The following is a 20,224-nucleotide window of genomic DNA, read 5'->3' as shown; positions in this document are numbered from 1 at the left end:
ACTCACTGCTACTGAACTTGGAGTTTCAACAAACACATGTCAATACCTGAGCAATACATACCATGTTAGAGACTCTAAGATAAAAACTATGCTCCTACATGCACATGTGAATGTACATGTATGCAGAACTGGCTAGGGGCAACAGGAAAAAGGACCAAACAGCCTGAGTATTTAATAAAGACCCTTCTTTTTCTCACATTCCCATGAAGAAGATCTCTTAGATAATTATTGTCTATATCTGAACTCCTTACCAATAAAGAAGGATAGTTACATTTTCATGGAGGCCTAGGGCTCAACAAATGAAAAGTCACATGGAACAGCTAGCAAGATAGCTGGGATGAATACATGAAGGAAGACATTGTTAGAATCACTGTCACACTTAATTCTAATTTAAGTCTGCCATCTAAGAAATAAAGTACAAAAGAAAGGTAGGCAAGTGCAAAGAAAGAGAGGTGACTGAGAACCCCAAGTTTTTCAGCTACCCAGGATACTAAATTAACTGCCAGAACTTACCACAATTGTAGATTTGGCATCAAATACTATTCTTTTCAATCTCTGCAACATGCTATCACCTCCTTGGGCCTTCAATTTAATAAGAATAAAATATGTTATGCACATACTAGTAATCAATTTTATGATACATACTCATGTACCTGGAGATCATAAAGTTGACTTACAAAATATTACCCACATTACCCCAAAATTTATGTTAAAAATTTACATCCCCTCATGTCTTATATTCCTACTTATGCTAACACACCCTAAAAACTCATTGTTCCCTTACTCATGATCCTTGTATCTTAGTGGAAGATGACTAACCCTCCCTAGACTTGTACAACCTTTGAATTTCTCTGGGCTTAGCCACACTGTGGCAAAACACTTTCCCACTAAGTAGGGACACCCTCCCGCAGATGGAGCTCAACAGGGAGTGTTGAGAAACAGAAAAGACTTGAGGAAATCAAACCTGGGCATCTAGCCATCCCAGAAGTCTGGCCCACTCTTTAAATTCCTAAGCTACAGGACCAACACAATCTCAGTTATAAAAGTATGATCAGATCTCACTAAATCACAAACAGAAGGGCTCTCACTACCACAAATAAGTTCGTTCAAATATAAATATCATTTCTACATACATCATATTGCTACTATGTGACTAAGAAAGTTTCCCCAACTTATTGGCTTTAAACCAAGATGGGTATGCATGTTGACTTTTCAAGGTTTGTGTAAAACTGAAACAAAAATATAAGAAAACAGTAAATATCACTGAAGCAACAAAGATCCTTCCTGATATTTTCAAGATCCTTCCTGATATTTTCACTAAATGAAGATGTGTGCTAATCACAGCTGAACTCCACTTGAGGATTTCATAGCTGCTAATGAGTTGCAATCTAGTTTGAGAAATACTTCAATAAGATTTACATTAAAGAGAACAAAAAAGAAAATTAGAAAAATTAATCATGTAGTTTTTATGACTATTCCTTCACATTATTTTTAGAACTCCCTGTTGGAGCTATGATTCTCAAAATATTTGTGAACTGCTTAGTAAACTAGTGTTTTTCACAGCTTTTTAAGAAATAGTTATTTCTGCTAACTTAATCCAGTTATCCTTAATTCAATTGAACAAAAAGGGTGTTATGTGCCATGAAAATTCTCTAAAGAGCATTATTCCACATCACAAACCTCTTACTATCTCTAATCCAACAATAGAGGTCAAGAGCACTTTTCCTGTCACAGTGACAAACAAAGGTATTCCAGGTAACTCTTTGGAGGACATTTGCACCTATGAGCCTCTATTAGAAGAACATTCTAATAACAGACTGAGTGAACGAGACAAGAGAATGCAGTGGGTGGAAACTGATTCCCTCTTCCTTCCAGGCAATGACTACCTATTTTTCTCAGGATCAGAGGTAAAGATCTGCTAATTTCTCTTCTGCCTCCTCCCTTTCATCCCTCTAAAATGGATCTGAAGTACTTACTGGTACTGAACCATCCAAAATGCTGTTAATGAACTGGACCATATCACTGACATCCTCGATGTGTCTATCCAGCAAAAAGTACTGTTGATTTGAAGTATTCAGTACAACTATGGTGGGGACTGTCAATTCACTAAAAAAAAATTAGAATCAAAATTTATATTAAGCACAGCAATAATAAATACCCTAATGCTCATTTAGATCTTAGTAACTATAGTTAGGGAAGAAAAGAGATTTTTAATACCTTTACCCCTGTGGTCTACAAGAACCTTTCCAATTTTTTCTTGCACAGTATTATATAAAGTACTAATAACATCTAATTCTACCTCATATGCCACTCAAACACCCACACATGCAAGAGGACAGTCTCTGGAGTCACACTGTGTTTGAATCTGGAGCTTTCTATCAACATTACAGGATGTCAGTCAAGTAAGTTAACTTCTTACATGTGAAGTTTTTTTCTTATAAAATAAGGAAACCAATAGTACCTAACTTTCTAAACAATTACATGAGAAAATTCAAGCTAAACATTCAGCATGGTACCTTGTAGAGTTGAGTAAATACATACTAAACATGTTGAATAAACAGTATTGTGAATTCTCTGTGGTCTCGTCATTCTACCCAACAAGAGGATATATATCTTTGCCAGTATACTTAAACATTCATCAAAGCAGATCATATCTTAACACATAAGTCCTGTTATTATAGCTTGAATATGAAATGGCTTGGGCAGGTTCATGTGTGGAAGGCTTAATCCGCAACTGGTGATATTATCTAGGTATATAGGGGATTCTTCAACAGCTAAACCTAGATGTTTACCAGTCACTGGAAACATGCTCTCAATGTTTTTGCTTTTGGTTTTTTGGGTTTTTTTTTTTTTGGTCCCCTTTTCTTTTGCATCTTAGTCATCTAAGGTAAGGAGTATCAGCCACACACACTTACTGCCATGATGCTCTGCCTAATTTAAACTGAAAACAATGGAGCCCACCAACACTAAGACCTATAAACTAGAGTCAAAATAAATCTTACCTTCTTTAATATCATTCCCTCAGGTATTGTCAGAGACAAGAAACTAATATACTCTTCAAACCTAGCAACTTAAGCTAATTATATTCTCCTGAGTCTAGTTTGAGCTCAGATTTTCTACTACCTCACAACCGATTAAACTATGTATTAGAAATGTTTATCTACTGTTGATACTATCATCTTGAATTATGATGCCAGTTATTGGAACAATATTGCTGTGTAATGTGGCAATTTTTTTCCTTAATGAATCATTATCTATTCACTGATAAAGACTTAAGAAATGGTCTTATCAAAGTCCATTTGATATATATATATATATATTTCAATTATAGGGTATCTTCTTTAAAAGATTATACAGAATATTTTTCTTCTTTATTTTATACAAGATCACCCTTACAATTTTTATAAACAATAATTGTTCTATGGGCAATAGGAAATATATAAACAATTGTTTTTCTATTTTTTGTAAAATTTTTAAAATTTATTTTATGTAAATGAGTGCTCTACCTATATGTACAACTTTATGCCACAAAAGGGCATCAGATCCCACTAAAGATGGTTGTGAGCCCTATGTGGGTGCTGGGAATTGAACTCAGGACCTCTGGAAGAGCTGCTGAGCCATCTCTCCATCCCTATATTTTATTTTTGGTATTAAAACTTTAGTGCCACTTGGGGAACAACATGGGCTTGTCAGCATTTCATCACAAATGGGGAGGAGCCTATGAGGTCCTATCCCTTCTTGTGAGATTACTGGCAGTTAATAGCCTTCAGATCAGGAGGTTATCATTTTCTTCAGCGACGCTGCCAATGCTCCAGTCAACAATCTACCACACACTCAGGCAAACAACTCTCATTAAATTCAGTTGGGTCACACATTAAAAGAAGATATAAAAGGAGGGGTATGGGTGGGGGAGGAAGGGAGGGAGAGGGAGCTGGAATTGACATGTGAAGCAAGCTTGTTTCTAATTTAAGTTGAAAAGAAAAAGAAAAAGAAAGCTCAGGGTTGAGAGATAGTTCAGTGGTTAGAAGCACTGGCTCTCCTCAAAGGACCTGGGTTCAATTCCCAACACCCACATGGATGATCACACCATCTGTCACTCCAGTTCCAGGGGATCTTGACACCCTCTTCTGACCTCCAGGGGCATCAGGCATGCACATACTGCACAGACATATGTACAGACAAACAGCCACAATGGTAAAATAAAAAAGTAAAATAAAATTTTAAAAAAGGGCTGGGCATGGTAGCATATGTCTTTAGTCCCAACACCAGGGTGGCAGAGGCAGATCTCTGTGAGTTTGAGGCCAGCCTAGTCTTAAAAAAAAAAAAAAAAAAAAAAAAGGTTTTTACTTTATGTTTTGTTTGTGATTGGCCTACATATGTGTCTGCGCACCATGTGCATGCCTGGTGTCTACGAAAGCCAGAGGATGGTGTCAGATCTCCTAGACCTGGAGTTATAGATGATTATAGCTACTAGACAGGTGCTAGTAATAAAAAAGAAGGGGTACCTGCTGGGAAGAAAGGTTTCAGAAAGAAATGTGGAGAAGAGAGGGAAGAAATGGGGTGAAAATAATTAAAATGTGTTTTACACAAGTATGAATCTGTCAATGAATTTTTAAAATACTAATGTCAAATACTTCATGTGCCTTCCATAACTACATATGTAAACCAGCCAACAACTCAGGAACGGAATCTCTCCAGCCACTCTGTGGTACACTGGAGTCAAACTCAAGTTGTCAGGCCTTTGTGCAACTGCCTCTACCCAGTGAACAACCTTACCAGTCCATAATTACCTGTTATAATTATTAAATTATGTATTATAAAATCCCACAAGTATACATATTGTACAATGATTTGAGAATGTTATAATGCAGAAGTGGGAGATAATCTTCTACAGTGAAGAATAAAACTGAATCTCAATAAATTAAAAATGAAGGATTTATAAACTAAGACATTTAGTGAGAGAATGTCAGCATCAGAAAATGATGTGGGGTTTTTTTGTTTGTTTGTTTGTTTTTGGTATGTTTTCCCCAGATAATTAAGTCTTTTACTTTCTCTCAAAATCCGAAATTCCAAAGTGGAAAACTGCTAGTAAAACCATTAACACTTTACTTACTCCATCAGCAAGGTGTTTATATAGTCATTTCCATTCATATGACCAAACTGAAAATCTCTATCAGACACCAGCAGCAACAGAGAGAAAAGAAAGAACACAATATTAGATTAAAAAAAAAAAAAGGTACCCAACACAAATGAGAACTTGGTAAGAACATAAACTTTCAATACTTAACATGGAAATCCCTATGATATATACATAAGCATGTGTGTTACTGTGTTTTGATAAACAAATACATGAGCAGAGGCAACAAATTTTAAGACATTTCACCTCATGATCTTGTTTAAAATGTGCTCCCAGTAAAATAAATGATACATTTAAGGAAAGCCAATTTACCATGAGATAGGATCACTCAGTAAAGGTCTCATATAACATGAGAACTGAACAATGAACTCAGAGTAGATTTGAAATATGAAAAAAATAATGAATCCTGCAAGTTTATACTTCTGTGTCTAATGGAAGCAACAAACATAAAAATCTGGAATACAGCAAAAAAAAAAAATCTCATTCCTAAGTAAATTTTTACATTCTGCTAATTTAAATTTTTGTTATACTCATCTACCTGACACATGACTGTTCTTTTGAACTACTTCAAATTTGCAAGCCTATGGGCAAGTTAGCCTATCATAAAACACATGTCAAACACTCCCAGGAAGCAGGAATGGAATAAATTAAAAATGACTGGATACAGCTTCTCTAACTTGTCAGATGTGACACAGATTTATCCTCATGCTAATCTGAAGCTCCAGGTCATTTACTGCAATTCCTGATTCACCTTTCTAAATGTGAGATGGATTCTCTTTTCTGAAAAGCCTGGAGCCAGAAGTACTTCACATTTCTGAAAGTTTTCATGATTTGGAACATTTGCACATAAACAATAAGCTTCCTAGGTCAAGAACCCAAATGTTAAGTACAAAATTCATTTTTCCCATATACCTTATGCACAGATCGTGAAGGAATTTCATACAATTCTTTAAAAGCGACTTTGTGCTCTGACCACTATCGTGTGAAGTAGCTGTGGAATTTTCCACTGAGTGTGATATCAGAGTCCATGCATTCAGACTTTAGAGAATCTCGGATTCCAGATTTAAAATTTAGAGATTAGGGATACTCAACTTGTCTTACTGTTTTAAATTTACTTCACTGTAACACCAAGTTACACAAAGACAACCTTTCAAACAAAGACAACCTTTCAGAACAGACACATACCTATGGAAGTGGTCTCTGAAATCTCTAGCAACTTCCTGAATAACTGACTTTAATCTGCAAAAGAACAAGTAAATATTTCACCTTTCAGTTAAAAAGTTTAATTATCCCATTCTAACACTTGTCACCTTATCTAAGGCTACAGACAAAGCAAGAACTGGATAACATTTGAGGCTTAAATCTTTTCACAGCAACTGTACCTGGTGTGCTCAACTGATGTGTTCTTCTCATCAACAACTGCAATGGCCACAAGCTTGCCTGAAATTAAGAATGACAGCTTTCATTTCCTGGGATTAAGAATGGCATCACTCACATTGCATATGCTTCATCACATATTACTTCTGCTGTGACTAGGGACTATAAGAATATGGTTCTAGACTTTAATTCCAACAATCCTTTACATGTTACACAAAATTAAGCCAACATATTATGGTACATAATCAACTGCAAATGGTAAACTTCCACTAGGAGATAAATCATAATAAGTTTGTAGTAATTTCTCTATTAAAATGTTTTATGTGACCCACAGACTGGCACAGTAGTTTGTCAAAAACTATACCATAAAGAAAACATTTATTTTAAAAAAATTAATAAAAATTGTTGGTGCAAAAAAAGCAATAGTTTATAACATGAAGAAGATGCTTTTGCATGGCAATTTTCTCAATTACAATGGATCACCATTCACCAGTAATGACACATAGTATCAAACTGAGCGCCACACTGTTCCTGAAGTAAAACAGTACTGATAAGCATGCTGACAGAGCTGGGGAAGGTGAAATGAGGAATAAGAGGACAGTGGTGCTCTGGGGTGCTGATGTGGGCTGAAGGGGTCATATTCTCAGCACTATACCAAGCCTTGGGAAAACAAAGATGAGGGACCTTTTTACTAACTAAGTACCGTAACTTCAAGAGAGCAACAGTTTTAGCCGGGGCGGTGGTGGCGCACACCTTTAATCCCAGCACTCGGGGAGGCAGAGGCAGACGGATCTGTGAGTTCGAGACTAGCCTGGTCTATAATAGCTAGTTCCAGGACAGCATCCAAAGTCAAAGTCACAAAGAAACCCTGTTTCAAAAAACAAACAAAAAAAAAAAAAAAGAAAGAAAGAAAGCAACATTTTTTCAGAGTTATGAGGGAAGTTAAACGAACTTATATACCTAAGCATACTGGAGCATTATTTCACAAGGGCAGGATTAAGTATAAAACAAAACAAAGTATATCATTCTATATTATTTTGCTACTTTTCCTAATCTTGCCCTGCATAACACATCTCTGAAGAATACATCGATACACTCTCAACTCAATGTTATCTTTTTGTTGAAAACATCAATCGATAATGATTATTTCTTTTCTTGAAACATTGCATGTTTAGTTTTCATTCTGTGTTAATTTAATTTTCAAATGCCTCTTTTCTATAGCTGCACTTCAACACAAGACCATGAAATTGTGGTAACAATAAATAGATGTTCCCCTTAATATTGTCTAAGTATATACACTTTCTCCTAAAAAAGTGTCTTGCAAGTTTTGAACTTTCAATTTATGTGTAGTTGATATCTATTTATTGTCTTGCTTTATTTGTCATTTTCTATATGGTCTTAAGAAATAAATGACTGATTCCACTCACAAGTAAAAACAGACCTTAGAAGACTGTAAGAAATCTTCATTTTAACTCGCAGCTTCATGGTTTTTGGTTTTTTCCCCCCTCATTCCTGAATCATCCAGGCTCCTTGTCTTCCTCATCACCATTAGCTGTTAGAAAAACCCTCTCTTTAGCTACACTGATCCTCATATGAAAGTATATATCCACAGTATGTATATGTAAGTATATTTACTTATATACGCGGCATGGATATATAAGTCTAAATTCTTAAAAGCAGACCTAGTAAACACAAGTATACTTTAATTAGGAAATGCAGCTTTAAAAGAACCAGTAATTAAGTATTCAATCAAAGAAAAATTCTGTAATGAAACAGGAATGTCCATATGCTTGTTACCTGTGTCTCCAAGTTCATACAAAAGGAAGCCATCCAAAGTAAGGTAGTTCTGAAACCTCTCCCTACTGATCCATGAAGACAGATCACCATCTTCATACTCTTGAAAACAAAGCAAATGAAATACACCAGAGTACTATACTGTCTGAATCCAGCAATGCGAATAAAGTAACTAACACACTTTTATAATTTTAAAATGTTAAGCTGGTTCTTATTTTGTTTATTCTATTCAATCAGATGAAGAAAAGAATTAATGAACAATGCAATTATTTACTATAGCACCACTAAAATTATCAAAGAATAATTCAAATAAAAGAAATATTTTAAATTCCCTAAGTCAAAACTGAATACATTTTGTAATGTGTTGAAAAACTTCATTTATAAATTTAAAAATAACTTATAATACATAAACTATGATGCAATCAGAAATTACTCCTTGAATATTCATTTTAAAAATGTACTTGGAAAAGATAGTTACAGACTGATCAAATGAAAACATATACTCATACAATAACAGTCTGGCAAAGGTATTAACCTGGTTCCTATCATTGCATATCATTTGTATTGTAATTTCTTTGCTTCTGTTTATTAAATTTTACCTTAGTTTACAATTCTTTCTCATATGAACAACTTAAACACAAACATAAAACATAGGTCATGAGCTTTATTTCAACATCAAATACTTCCTTTTATAGACTGACAGGAACTACAGTGTTTAAGGGAACTATTACATCCTTAAAAGTAGAGTTTTGAAATACTTTTGGGAACATGATAATGGCATGAAGAAATCATAAAAAGTATAGGTCTTTAAAGGCCTATCAGAGTGTTTTGACAAAATGTACCCCTTGACTGAAAGGTGTGCTTTTCCTGTCACTTACATAGCTAAACAAACTATTTTAGCAATCAAACTGATAGAATAAATTTCAATTTGAAAATATTTATGGAGCTGAATTTAGAAATTAGAAAATTGAACCTAAAAATACAAGTCAATTGATGGAGGAATGTTGTTCTGTATGCTGTGAGTATGTTTCTCTTATTGGTTGAAGAATAAAGCCGTTTTGGCCAATGTAAAGACAGGACATAGCCAGGCAGGAAATATAGGAGGGGCTACCAGACTAGGAGAATTCTGGGAAGAAGAATGGAGAGAATGAGTAGCCAGCAAGATGCCACGTAGCTACTACCAGGAAGACAGGATGCCCAGGCAGTCTCCGGTAAGCCAAGACCACATAGAGATACATAGATTATTAGAAATGGGTTAATAATTAAGAGAGAACTAGCCACCGGTCAAACAGTTTATAATTAATGTAAGTCTCTGTGTGTTTATTTGGAACGGAAAGGCTGCTGAACTACAGTCGATTACTGGGCAAGGATCTTAATTCCACGCCCAGAGCAAATTTTCTAAAGACTACAAGTGATAAACTAATGCTTCCATATTCACAAATAATCATAGCAGAGTATATATCTGAGGCATTATGGAACCTATTGTCAACCTGAAGACTTCAGGCAGGTTCAAAATACAACACCTGCAGAAACTGCACCAACTACTTCAGTCTCAAGCACAAAAGACATCCAAAGCAGGAAGCAAGACAAAAGGAAAAGAACTTTCTCAGGTAGGTGCAAAGAATATATAAAATCTAAACAAATATATGACTTTTTTCCCCAGAAAGTAAAAAAGGAAGCTATCTGAATTAAGGACCTCTTAGCAGAACTACAGTTAAGAGATGTGAAGGCTGAATTTAAATATTGCTAATAAGCATTCTACCTTGGGAGAAAAAAAGAAATACTCTACTTAAAAGCACATAAAACAGTAACAATGGTGGCGTATACACTGCACACTTCTATGTGTGCAAGGTCCTTTCAAGCTCCTTTGACAGCAAACACTTGACTGGTTTTTGGTGATAACTGCAAACTTTAAATAACCAACCTTGAATGAATGAGCCTATGAACTGACTTGGTATTTCATGGTATCTAATGTTCTAATGATGTAGGACATTCATGTATCTGTTATACAATCCACTGCATAAATTCCTTAAAGGATAAAATAATAATGCAACATTAAGTGGATTAACACAGTACACCTACTGTATAGTAACTGCAAGCACAGTAGTGATAACTATGTATCAAGAAATTAAAAGTTAATTCAATTAAACACAGTAAAAAAATAGAGATGCTTAGCTTTATCAACACAATTATCAAAATAATATGTTCTTTTATTGAAACAATGAAAAAAAACTTTGTCTTTAGTGATTCACAACCAAGTGGCTGTTTTTTAAAAAAAAAAAGTTCAACAGTTTTAAGAAGAAGAATAATGAAACATCGTGACAAAATGCCTTTAGAGTTTGCTTTGAAATGCTTCAAAAGAGAAACAATAAAACCAAAGCAACTACCATAAGGTACAATTGCTCATCTAATATTACTGTGAGTACTGGTGTTTTATGTCATTCTTTTTATGATATATGGGTGATAGCAAGATAAAATTTATTTGAACTTAAGTATGCACTTCAAGGAAGTGTTTTCAAACAGAGGGGGGAGAAAGACTTAGAGAGGGTATCAGATGCCATTCTGCTGAAGATGTTTTATTTTATCTGTATGTGGTGAAATGTTAACTATCCTCTTAAAATTAAGTCTGCACATTTTAATGCATAGAAATCACATACATCTTATTTCTTAAACTGGCAAATAAATTCACACAGACACACACACACACACACACACACACACACACACAAAATCACTGAAAGCAACTAAGGATGAATGGACACTGATAGAAAAACTACTGATGGTTAAAAAAAAACAGTTTACCACCAGGAACTATGACACTGGCAGCATTTATACAATCTTTTATAAATACCTCATTGTAACAATGCTGTAATCATGAAAGGCTTTATATGAATTAAAACTTTGGAACTTACCATCATAAACAAAGTAAGTATCATCTTTGAAAACAAGCACAGCGGGCATCTCTTTCAGTGTCACATACTGCAGAAAAAAATCAAAAGTATAAGTTTCAACACTAACTATTAAATTAGTTTCTACTGAAAGAAATCAGGAAACACACAACAACAACAACAACAGACTAAAATGTGTACAACTTTCTATCTGAATGTTTTCAGATACCTCCCTGGAAGCACCCTGTTTGACCAAAAACATAAGAAAAACCAAAGACTACTCTTAAAGACTTTCTAAAAGACCACAGACAGCATTCTGGGTAGGAAAACAACAGGACCAACACTTCAACAGTCTACCTAAGGATGTCATTCCCCACCACTCACCAGTTACATGATATGCAACCACTTTATCTAGGGGGTCGACTGCCTCATTCTAGAAACACAAAGCCTATGACAACATCTACCTCACAGGATAATTATGAATGACATTAGGAAAGAAGAACTCTCAAAACTGCTTTTTAAACACAATTGTCATTCATAAGTAACCACCTAAAAGTACCTCCTTCTATTTATTTCAAGAATAAAATTACGACTATCAGAGGACAAAAATTGGCTAAGCAATTACCCATGAAACATGAAAGTAACTTTCAAGCATGAGTAGATCCACCTGTTCTTGGCAACTCCTCCACAAAAGTGACATAAAGGTTCTATTTTCAGCACAAGGCATTGCCTCCTTACAAACAACAGAGTTGCCCTTCCTGAAAGAACCTGCAGCAGATAATCCAGTCCCATGTTCATCTGTCTCCTACATTCCCTGATGTTCACTATCACATTGCTGGGGGTACTGGGTCTGTTCTCTAGCTTTTAATTTTTTGCTAGTTTTTTAATTACAAAGTTTCATGTAGTCCAGGCTGGCCTTGAACTCCTGCTTGTATCTTCAGGTATATAATATCCTGCCCAGCTAATTAAACAGCTTCAAAGATGTAGTGGTTATATAACTATTTGCATTCTCATACAACTGAACACCAAAATGGATCTGACTATAAAATACAAACAGTAATACTTGGATATAAAAAGGAGAGGTTGCAAATTAAGGATATGAACATTATCTGCTCTGAAAAATACAACAAAGTAGGCAAACTAGAGTAGATTTCAGTTTGCAAACTCAAATCATTTCAGAGTTCCCATTATAATAGAAGAACCTAGATATTACTAGAGCAGTTGTTCTCAACCTATAGGTTGTGGCCCTTTGGGGTTGAAGTACCCTTTCACAGGGGTAGCATATCAGATATCCTGCATTTCAGATATTTACTATTCATAACAGTAGAAAAATTACAGTTATGAAGTAGCAATGAAAATAGGTTTATGGTGGGGAGTCACTACAACATGAGGAACTGTATTAAAGGGTTGCAGCATTAGGGAATTGAGAAGCAATGCATTAGGTGAAGACTCCTAAGTTATTTCATATTCTCCTGCTTTCTTATTGACTCTCAAGCTCAGAGGTCAACCTATCTCTGGACCGACTTCCACACTTGATCAATTCATTGTGCTCTTAGTATTTTCAAATAAGCTTCAACCTCATTATAGACACTATGATGTACAAGGCAGGAACTGTTTTCTGATTGCTTCTATCCCCTTCTCACAGTACTATAGGTGCGCTGGCTGCTGTGCTGTTTCTCAAATAGGCAAGGTATGCTCTTGCCTTGGGTATCTGTACGATGTCTTTCTTGTTTCTGATACATTCTGTTCACAGACCTGTGTGAGGCTGTTCCACATCAGGCAGGTTTCAGTTCAATTATTTTCTACTCAGACTGACCTCCCTTCTTCTTTCCTCCCTGCCTTTATTTTTTGAATCAAAAATGAAGAACAGCTGTCCATCCCTACATATCCCAACTCTCAAACTGCCCATTTATTTTGTTAGCATTGATGGAAACGTGTTTCTGTAATATTTACTTACTATTGGGTTTGGCAGGCCAGGAGAAGGCTGCATTTGCAGCATACAAGCATCTTCGGAGTTTGATGTGTAACACTGCTCACCAGTGTTCTCACAGATAGAGAAAAAAGTCACTAATGTAATAACTGCAGTCTCTATGTACCATGATCATGGATGTACTGCCTCATGAATTATAAACAGTATGATAACAATAGTAAAAATTTCTCTTCTTATACAACATTATAAATAAACCAGATACATAAAATCAAATAATAATTCTTACAAGTAAATTTTTGTCCCTAAAGCAAATACTAAATATTACCTCAGGAACCACATCTTCTGAGGCCGAAAAGAAGTATGTATACACAATTAATTCTGAAGCAGCATCTATGTATTTCTCCTATGGCAATACAAACAGAAAAAAGATATCTTGAATATCAAAGATCAAAATTTGGTTCTCATTTATAAGCAGTATAAGAATTTCCTACCTTGTTATCTTTTAGGGAAAGGAGAAAATATAACCAAACAAAATATACTGTTATGAAGGCAAACAATCACATCAACCAAGTGCTCCTATCTTCCCCTTCAAAGAGAATTGATGAGTTATAACTCAAAGTCGATTCCAGTTATCAGAGGATTAACAATGATGAATGATGAAGATGGTGATGATAGTAGGGAAGGTATGCACAAACCCATATACATCAAGTAAACTTAGGCACAGTGTTTTGCTTTTAAAAAGATAACATATCACTGTAGTTCCCAGTCTTTCACTTAAAGTGTTTAAAAGTGTTAAACTGTAACATAAAATTTACTATGGCAGGCAATATTTACCCAAATATTTTACTTCCATTTCACAATGGCAAATTTAGAAAAGGAGACTAAAGGAAGTATCATCATTGTCAAAAATACTTAAATAAGCTAAAATATTTTCTTTAAAGTTTTGGTAAAATCATAGTGGTACAGCAAATAAAATCACAATATGTCTATTTATGTGGAAGAAAAAAATAATTTCATACTTTCAAGGGTGATTCTCCGCCAATATAAACAAAAAATACACGATGCCTCTTCCGTACATGGTCGAACATTTGTTGACTTGGAAGTGGCCGAATCAGAGCCCTATTTGAAAAGAAAAAAAATGGGTCTGAACAAGACAGTGCACAATTCATTGCAATTTATATGACAGCTGATGATGTTTAACCTGTGAGCAATGTATAATCTGCCCAAATAAAATTTCAGCCTATAGTGCTTGTGTAGTACATAGTAATACTTTATGTAGTACCCAGAACTAAATCTGCCTGTTTCAAATACATCTCTTTAGAAAACATCAATAATATTTTTAATTAGTGAGACACAGAATGACTACTCATTCACAGTCCTTGGCTAAAAGAAAGACAATTCACCTGATACTTTCTTTTCAAAAGCATATTTACAGAAACAGATCATGAAACAGAATCCCAGGAGTTAACAAGAGTTAGTATTTATATAATATGTGTCAATTTAAATGTCACATTCTTCTTAAATACCCTATGGAGATCAAAACCCCAAACTTCCAATTTATATTATTATTTATTTTCAGAAACATAAAACAAAGCAATTTTTAAACTAGAACAAACAGAAAACAATTCTATGAAATTTATTGTAGTCATTTTTTTCAAAAATAAATAAATCAATTATACTAAAGGTTACTATAAAACATATCACTTATAAAATACAGTTAAGAAATAAAATAAATGCTTTCTTCTTTTAAATATGCTATAGATTATCACACTTCCAGCACTCAAGCCCTACAAACTGAGCAAAGGCAAACACTTTCAACACAGTTCCTTAGGTCATTGCATCACTCTCCCTAGCCTCCGCTTCAATCCTTCATAATTAACCAACAAGTGATGCAACTCTAGAACTGAGTCATGAAATCTCCCCTACTCCAAAGGCACCTCACATCAAGAGAATTCCTTATTAGGGTTAAAGAAAAATGAACTTAGAACTGCCAAACACAACAAGAAAATCCAATGGAAATTACACATATAAGCATCAGAAATTTCAACCAAGATTATCCCTAATTCTGTGCATTTACACAAATATTTTGAGGCATCATTTTACACAACAAACTATCTTGGTTTAACTTACAGCTATTCATAATTACCAATATATCTTGTCAAGCTAGTAAGATGTGCCTAGAACTTTAAAGCCATTATAGATTAATTGAACTTGACAACCTTCAAAAGAGATACACACAAACATATTACAAATATAATTATAAACACTGACATTCTCTACCCCTTAGCAAGACATAGGCTTTTTTTTTTTTAAATAAGTATGAACTGCTTGTGGAAGGATCTACTTCACAACCATCAATAAGTCAAAGATATGTCATCCAATGCAAATGGCTCACTGGGCTCTAACTCTGTCATCTGCTAACCAAACACTGACAGATTACTTTGCAGATGGCATTAAAAAAAAAGTGATGGTAAAAAAAATTAATCTAGGAGTATCTAAGAAATATTTTCAGCTGTGGGTATCGCTCCTGGAATCCAGTTGTAGAGTGGGAGGAGGGATGAGCAAAGCAGTCAAGACTGTGCTTGAGAAACCTACAGAAACAGTTGACCTGACCTAGTGAGAGCACACAGACCCCAGTCGTAAAGCTGGGGAACCAGCATTGGGCCAAACCAAGCCCTCTGAATGTGGGTACCAGTTAGGAGGTCTGGGCAGTCTATGGCACCTCTAACAGTGGAACCAGCATTTATCCCTAGTGCACAAATGAACTTTGGGAGCCCATTCCCCATGGGGGATACTCTCTCAAACTGGATACATGGAGGAGGACCTAGGCCCTCCATCAAATGATGTGACAGACTTTGGTGATCCTCCATGGAAAGCTTCACCTTCCCTGGGGAGTAGGTGGGGGATGGGATGAGGGGTAAGGGAGGGGTATTGGAGGATGGAAGGGAGAGGGAACTGAGATTGATATGTAAAATAAGATTGTTTCTAAATTAAATTAAATTAAATAAATAAATAAAAATACTTTCAGAATCACAAACTAGGAATGGAATTCCAAGTCTATCAGAACAAGAATATTCTGGGCTTTTCTTAAGACTCTAAAATTAGAGAGCAAGAAATATAAGGAAAATATTTTTAAAAGATTCACAAAATTGCTAGAGAAATCCTCCTAATTTCATTCCCCATGTTTCCATTACCCATAACAATTATTGTCTGATAATAAAAAAATAGAACTTTCACAGGAAACAGTTCATTAGTTAAACTGTACACTGTTCTGAGTAATATGAAACCCTACTGTATAGTATTATCCCTCAAGCGTGCTTAGAAAGCCAGTGAATCATACCTTTGATCAGTGTATGAATGTTGTACACACAACCTGCCCATTAGCAATTATAGCCCTTCGAGTTACCAGACTGACTGACGAAGGAACTGCAGGATATAAGTGAAAGCAATCCTTACTTTAACAATGGACCCAAAGTACAGAAATTAGTGATACCAGAAACCAAAGAAAGGAAATCAAGTGCTTCTTTTAAGTGAAAAGTTAAAAGTACAAGACATTCTGAGAGAAAGAAATAGAGCGCATTCATATGATCTGGCACTAGGCATAGTTTCAAGCATCGCTGGGGTGGAGGGTGAGGTGGGAGGTGGGAAGCTTAGGATGTCCTTTATAAACAGGAGAGGCTGTTATATAATGAAAATTTTGAAAATGTTTTAAAATTCATTGGATGAAAACACATAAAATGTCCTTAAACACAAAATTAACATATATTACAACGTATGTTTTTACAGAATTTCACTGCATATGCTACATAACCTTGTATTTTTTATAAATGCATATAACATATTTAATAACTAAAATATGTATGTCCAATGGTGTCTGTTAAAATATATTTTCTTTCAAATATTAAAATCATATATTAAAGGCTCTTTCAACTTACCCAGACACTCTGTGAGCAAATTCAATTATATCATCTTTAGTCCGAGGGCCTCTGTAATTATATGCCAAGTCCCCCTTTAATCTTAAAAATAAAAGATAAGAATTGGAAATTAACTGTCTTCATATTTAATCTCAATCTTCCTTTAATGAAATATAAGCTTAAAATGCATAATATAATAAATAAGGAGAAACTTTACTATAAAACAGTAGGCAACTGTCTTCAGAGGAACAGCACCTTCAGATGAGTAAGAAAAGCTATACTCCACTCACAACAGGAATGTGCTTTACACTGTGGTGTAGTTTTACTCTGAACATATTCACATTCAAGGGCTTAAATCAGAGTAGTTTTAATTAGACTCTCCATCAAGTGGTAAATAAAAGGACTAGGAACTAGAGTATTTTGGTGATGCCAAAGCTCATTTTCAGCAATATAATGCAAGTTACTTGATAAAACCTCCAATATGCATCATGAATCAGACATAAACATAGCTTTCCTAAAACACAGATAATCTAAGAAATCTGTTAATGAATAAATTTATCTCATCAACTGTACACTTAAAAATAATTAATAAGCAAAAACAGAACTCCTAAAAATAAAGAGAAAGGATCATTAACCCACACTGTAATAGAAGTATAACATTTTCAAAATCAAAGGAAAAATGTCAATACAAAACCTCAGAATAATATATTTATTTACTCAACACTGTAAAATCTGGGATTTTAAAATTTGGGGAGCTTGGGGTGGGGGCTAGCGTATTTAAAAATAATATTTGAAAAAATATGCGCTGGACATTGGTGGTGCACGCCTTTAATCCCAGCACTCGGAACGCAGAGGCAGGTGGATCTCTGTGAGTTTGAGGCCAGCCTGGTCTACAGAGTGAGTTCCAGGACAACCTCCAAAACAATACAGAGAAACCCTGTCTCAAAAAAAAAAAAAAAAAGAAAGAAAGAAAGAAAATCTGCATAGCTCCTAATAGTGCCAAAGTAAGGTTAATGAAAATGCAGCAAAATCATTATAAAACAATTCCCTTTAGAATCACCATACCATTTTTCCAACGTAAATGCTCTACTAGACTTGATCAATACTCATTGATTAAAATTAAGCTATCAATTTTCCTTCTCTTGATTTCTTTTTTTGCTAATGAAGTTAAGTCTCTTTAATTATACAAGAATGAAATCTGTTAGATGTGATTTGCAGTTGCAAAGTAGGACACAAAATGGGACTCCTTCAGAGAAGACCTTTTGTAATTTTTGAATGTATACCTTGTCCTGTAAGTGCATGCTTCACTGTAAGCACTCAGAACACATTTACTGAATTACCTGTACACTACACACTAAAATATTAAGACATAGAGGTGTAGTATCTCACCTTTGATCACGTACTTGGATTAAAAACAATGGTTGAAGCCGGGCGTTGGTGGCACACGCCTTTAATCCCAGCACTCGGGAGGCAGAGGCAGGTGAATCACTGTGAGTTCGAGGCCAGCCTGGTCTACAGAGCGAGTTCCAGGACAGTCTCCAAAGCCACAGAGAAACCCTGTCTCGAAAAAACCAAAAAAAAAAAAAAAAAAAAAAACAATGGTTGAGCCAGGTGTTGGTGGCGCACACCTTTAATTCCAGCACTCGGAAGGCAGAGGCAGGTGAATCACTGTTGAGTTAGAGGCCAGCCTGGTCTACAAAGCGAGTTCCAGGACAGGCCCCACAGCCACAGAGAAACCCTGTCTTGAAAAACAAACAAACAAACAAAAAACAATGGCTGAAACTACACAATCACCCTACAAAGAAAGTACTAGCATAAATAAACGTTAGAACAATGAGCGATTAAAAACACACACATAAACATGCAACACAACTTACAGCTTAATTGTTGGATAACCTCGAACTCCAAACTCTGAAGCAATGCCTCGATAAGAAAAAGAATAAATATTGGTAAGTTTTTTTTTAAACTGAGAAAACTAGCTAACATGAGCCTTTTACTTAGGAGAAAAATGTATTCATATAAAACTGAGTGAAGTATTAAGATTTCAGGAAGACAAAACATGAAATTTTACTATAATTAGTTAATAATCTCACATATGAACCTGAGATAATACTTTGAAAAGACAAAAAGTGAATGTCAAAATAATGACTATACTTGGTTGTTCTCCCTCTTCTATTATCTTCTTTCCTTCTCATGGTCTTCTAGTTTTATGATCTACATCCCCATACATACATACATATAAATTAAAATTCTAAAGACTCATGAAAGTGTGCAAAAGGATTTTTAAATGAATACATACATAGGAAAATACCTATCACAGTTCAGCATACAGAATTCCATAACTGAAGATCCAAATCCTGACCCCTGATTTTGACCTCACTGCTAAGTGGTATCTGACTGCACATCACAGTACAGATGCTAATATGTACTGAGGTGGAGTAGTTTAACTGGCTTTAATATTCTTTTTTGTTTTGTTTTGTTTTTCGAGACAGGGCTTCTCTGTATTGTTTTGGAGGCTGTTCTGGAACTCACTCTGTAGACTGGGCTGGCCTCGAACTCACAGAGATCCACCTGCCTCTGCCTTCTGAGTGATGGGATTAAAGGCGTGCGCCACCAACACCCGGCGGCTTTAATACTCTTTAAATGGAGTTCGAAATAATACTGTGTGAAGAAAAAAAATGGCTCAATCTCAGATAAAACAGAACTTTGGAACACTTGGAATCTTCTTTGAGTGAAAATATCAATTAGGAGGCAAGAGTGAAATAGAAACTCAGTCTGATAGACCTGTTTTTCTTTTAACACTAAAGAAAAATGGTTCACATACAAACTTGGTATCAATCCTTTCATAGAAGCCATTTGTGATCACCCTGGATTCTGGGCCTAACTTGCCTTCCAATTTTAGCATGTGAGATCAGTCTTTTCATCTTATTTATCTTTTCTGCTAACTATCTATGAACTGAAAAGGGAGTTAGAGTTAGAAACTAAATGTGTGTGTGTGTGTGTGTGTGTGTATTTTTTTCTTGCTATTTTTTTGTCTCTATATGACCAACATGAAAATGGCACAAATAATGACTTTTGAGTAGATAAAGATGCTTTTAATTTACACATGGCAGAGGAAGAACTGAGTTGTCAAGGGGGTTTTCTTCAATCTAGAGATAAGAACACATGGAAAATAACCTGCACA

General features: G+C 35.1%; 1 protein-coding gene across 1 annotated transcript in view; it reads right to left on the bottom strand.

Moving 5' to 3' along the window:
• The window catches only part of Tmx3 (thioredoxin related transmembrane protein 3), a 29,903-nt gene that overhangs the window by 3,298 nt on the left and 6,381 nt on the right, over nt 1-20,224 (bottom strand). Inside the window, exons 5-15 of the mRNA XM_005065419.4 lie at nt 18,918-18,963; nt 17,062-17,142; nt 14,146-14,245; nt 13,452-13,529; nt 11,221-11,287; nt 8,312-8,410; nt 6,520-6,577; nt 6,323-6,376; nt 5,114-5,170; nt 1,977-2,106; nt 514-582 (exon numbers count right to left, since the gene is read on the bottom strand). Of these exons, the coding sequence (XP_005065476.3) occupies nt 514-582; nt 1,977-2,106; nt 5,114-5,170; nt 6,323-6,376; nt 6,520-6,577; nt 8,312-8,410; nt 11,221-11,287; nt 13,452-13,529; nt 14,146-14,245; nt 17,062-17,142; nt 18,918-18,963 (839 nt within the window). The remainder of the gene's footprint in view (nt 1-513; nt 583-1,976; nt 2,107-5,113; nt 5,171-6,322; nt 6,377-6,519; nt 6,578-8,311; nt 8,411-11,220; nt 11,288-13,451; nt 13,530-14,145; nt 14,246-17,061; nt 17,143-18,917; nt 18,964-20,224) is intronic.

This window comes from Mesocricetus auratus, unplaced genomic scaffold (genome assembly GCF_017639785.1).
Source record: "Mesocricetus auratus isolate SY011 unplaced genomic scaffold, BCM_Maur_2.0 Super-Scaffold_100015, whole genome shotgun sequence".
NCBI classification, from domain to species: domain Eukaryota; kingdom Metazoa; phylum Chordata; class Mammalia; order Rodentia; family Cricetidae; genus Mesocricetus; species Mesocricetus auratus.
This window is presented reverse-complemented; position numbering and strand designations above follow the sequence as displayed.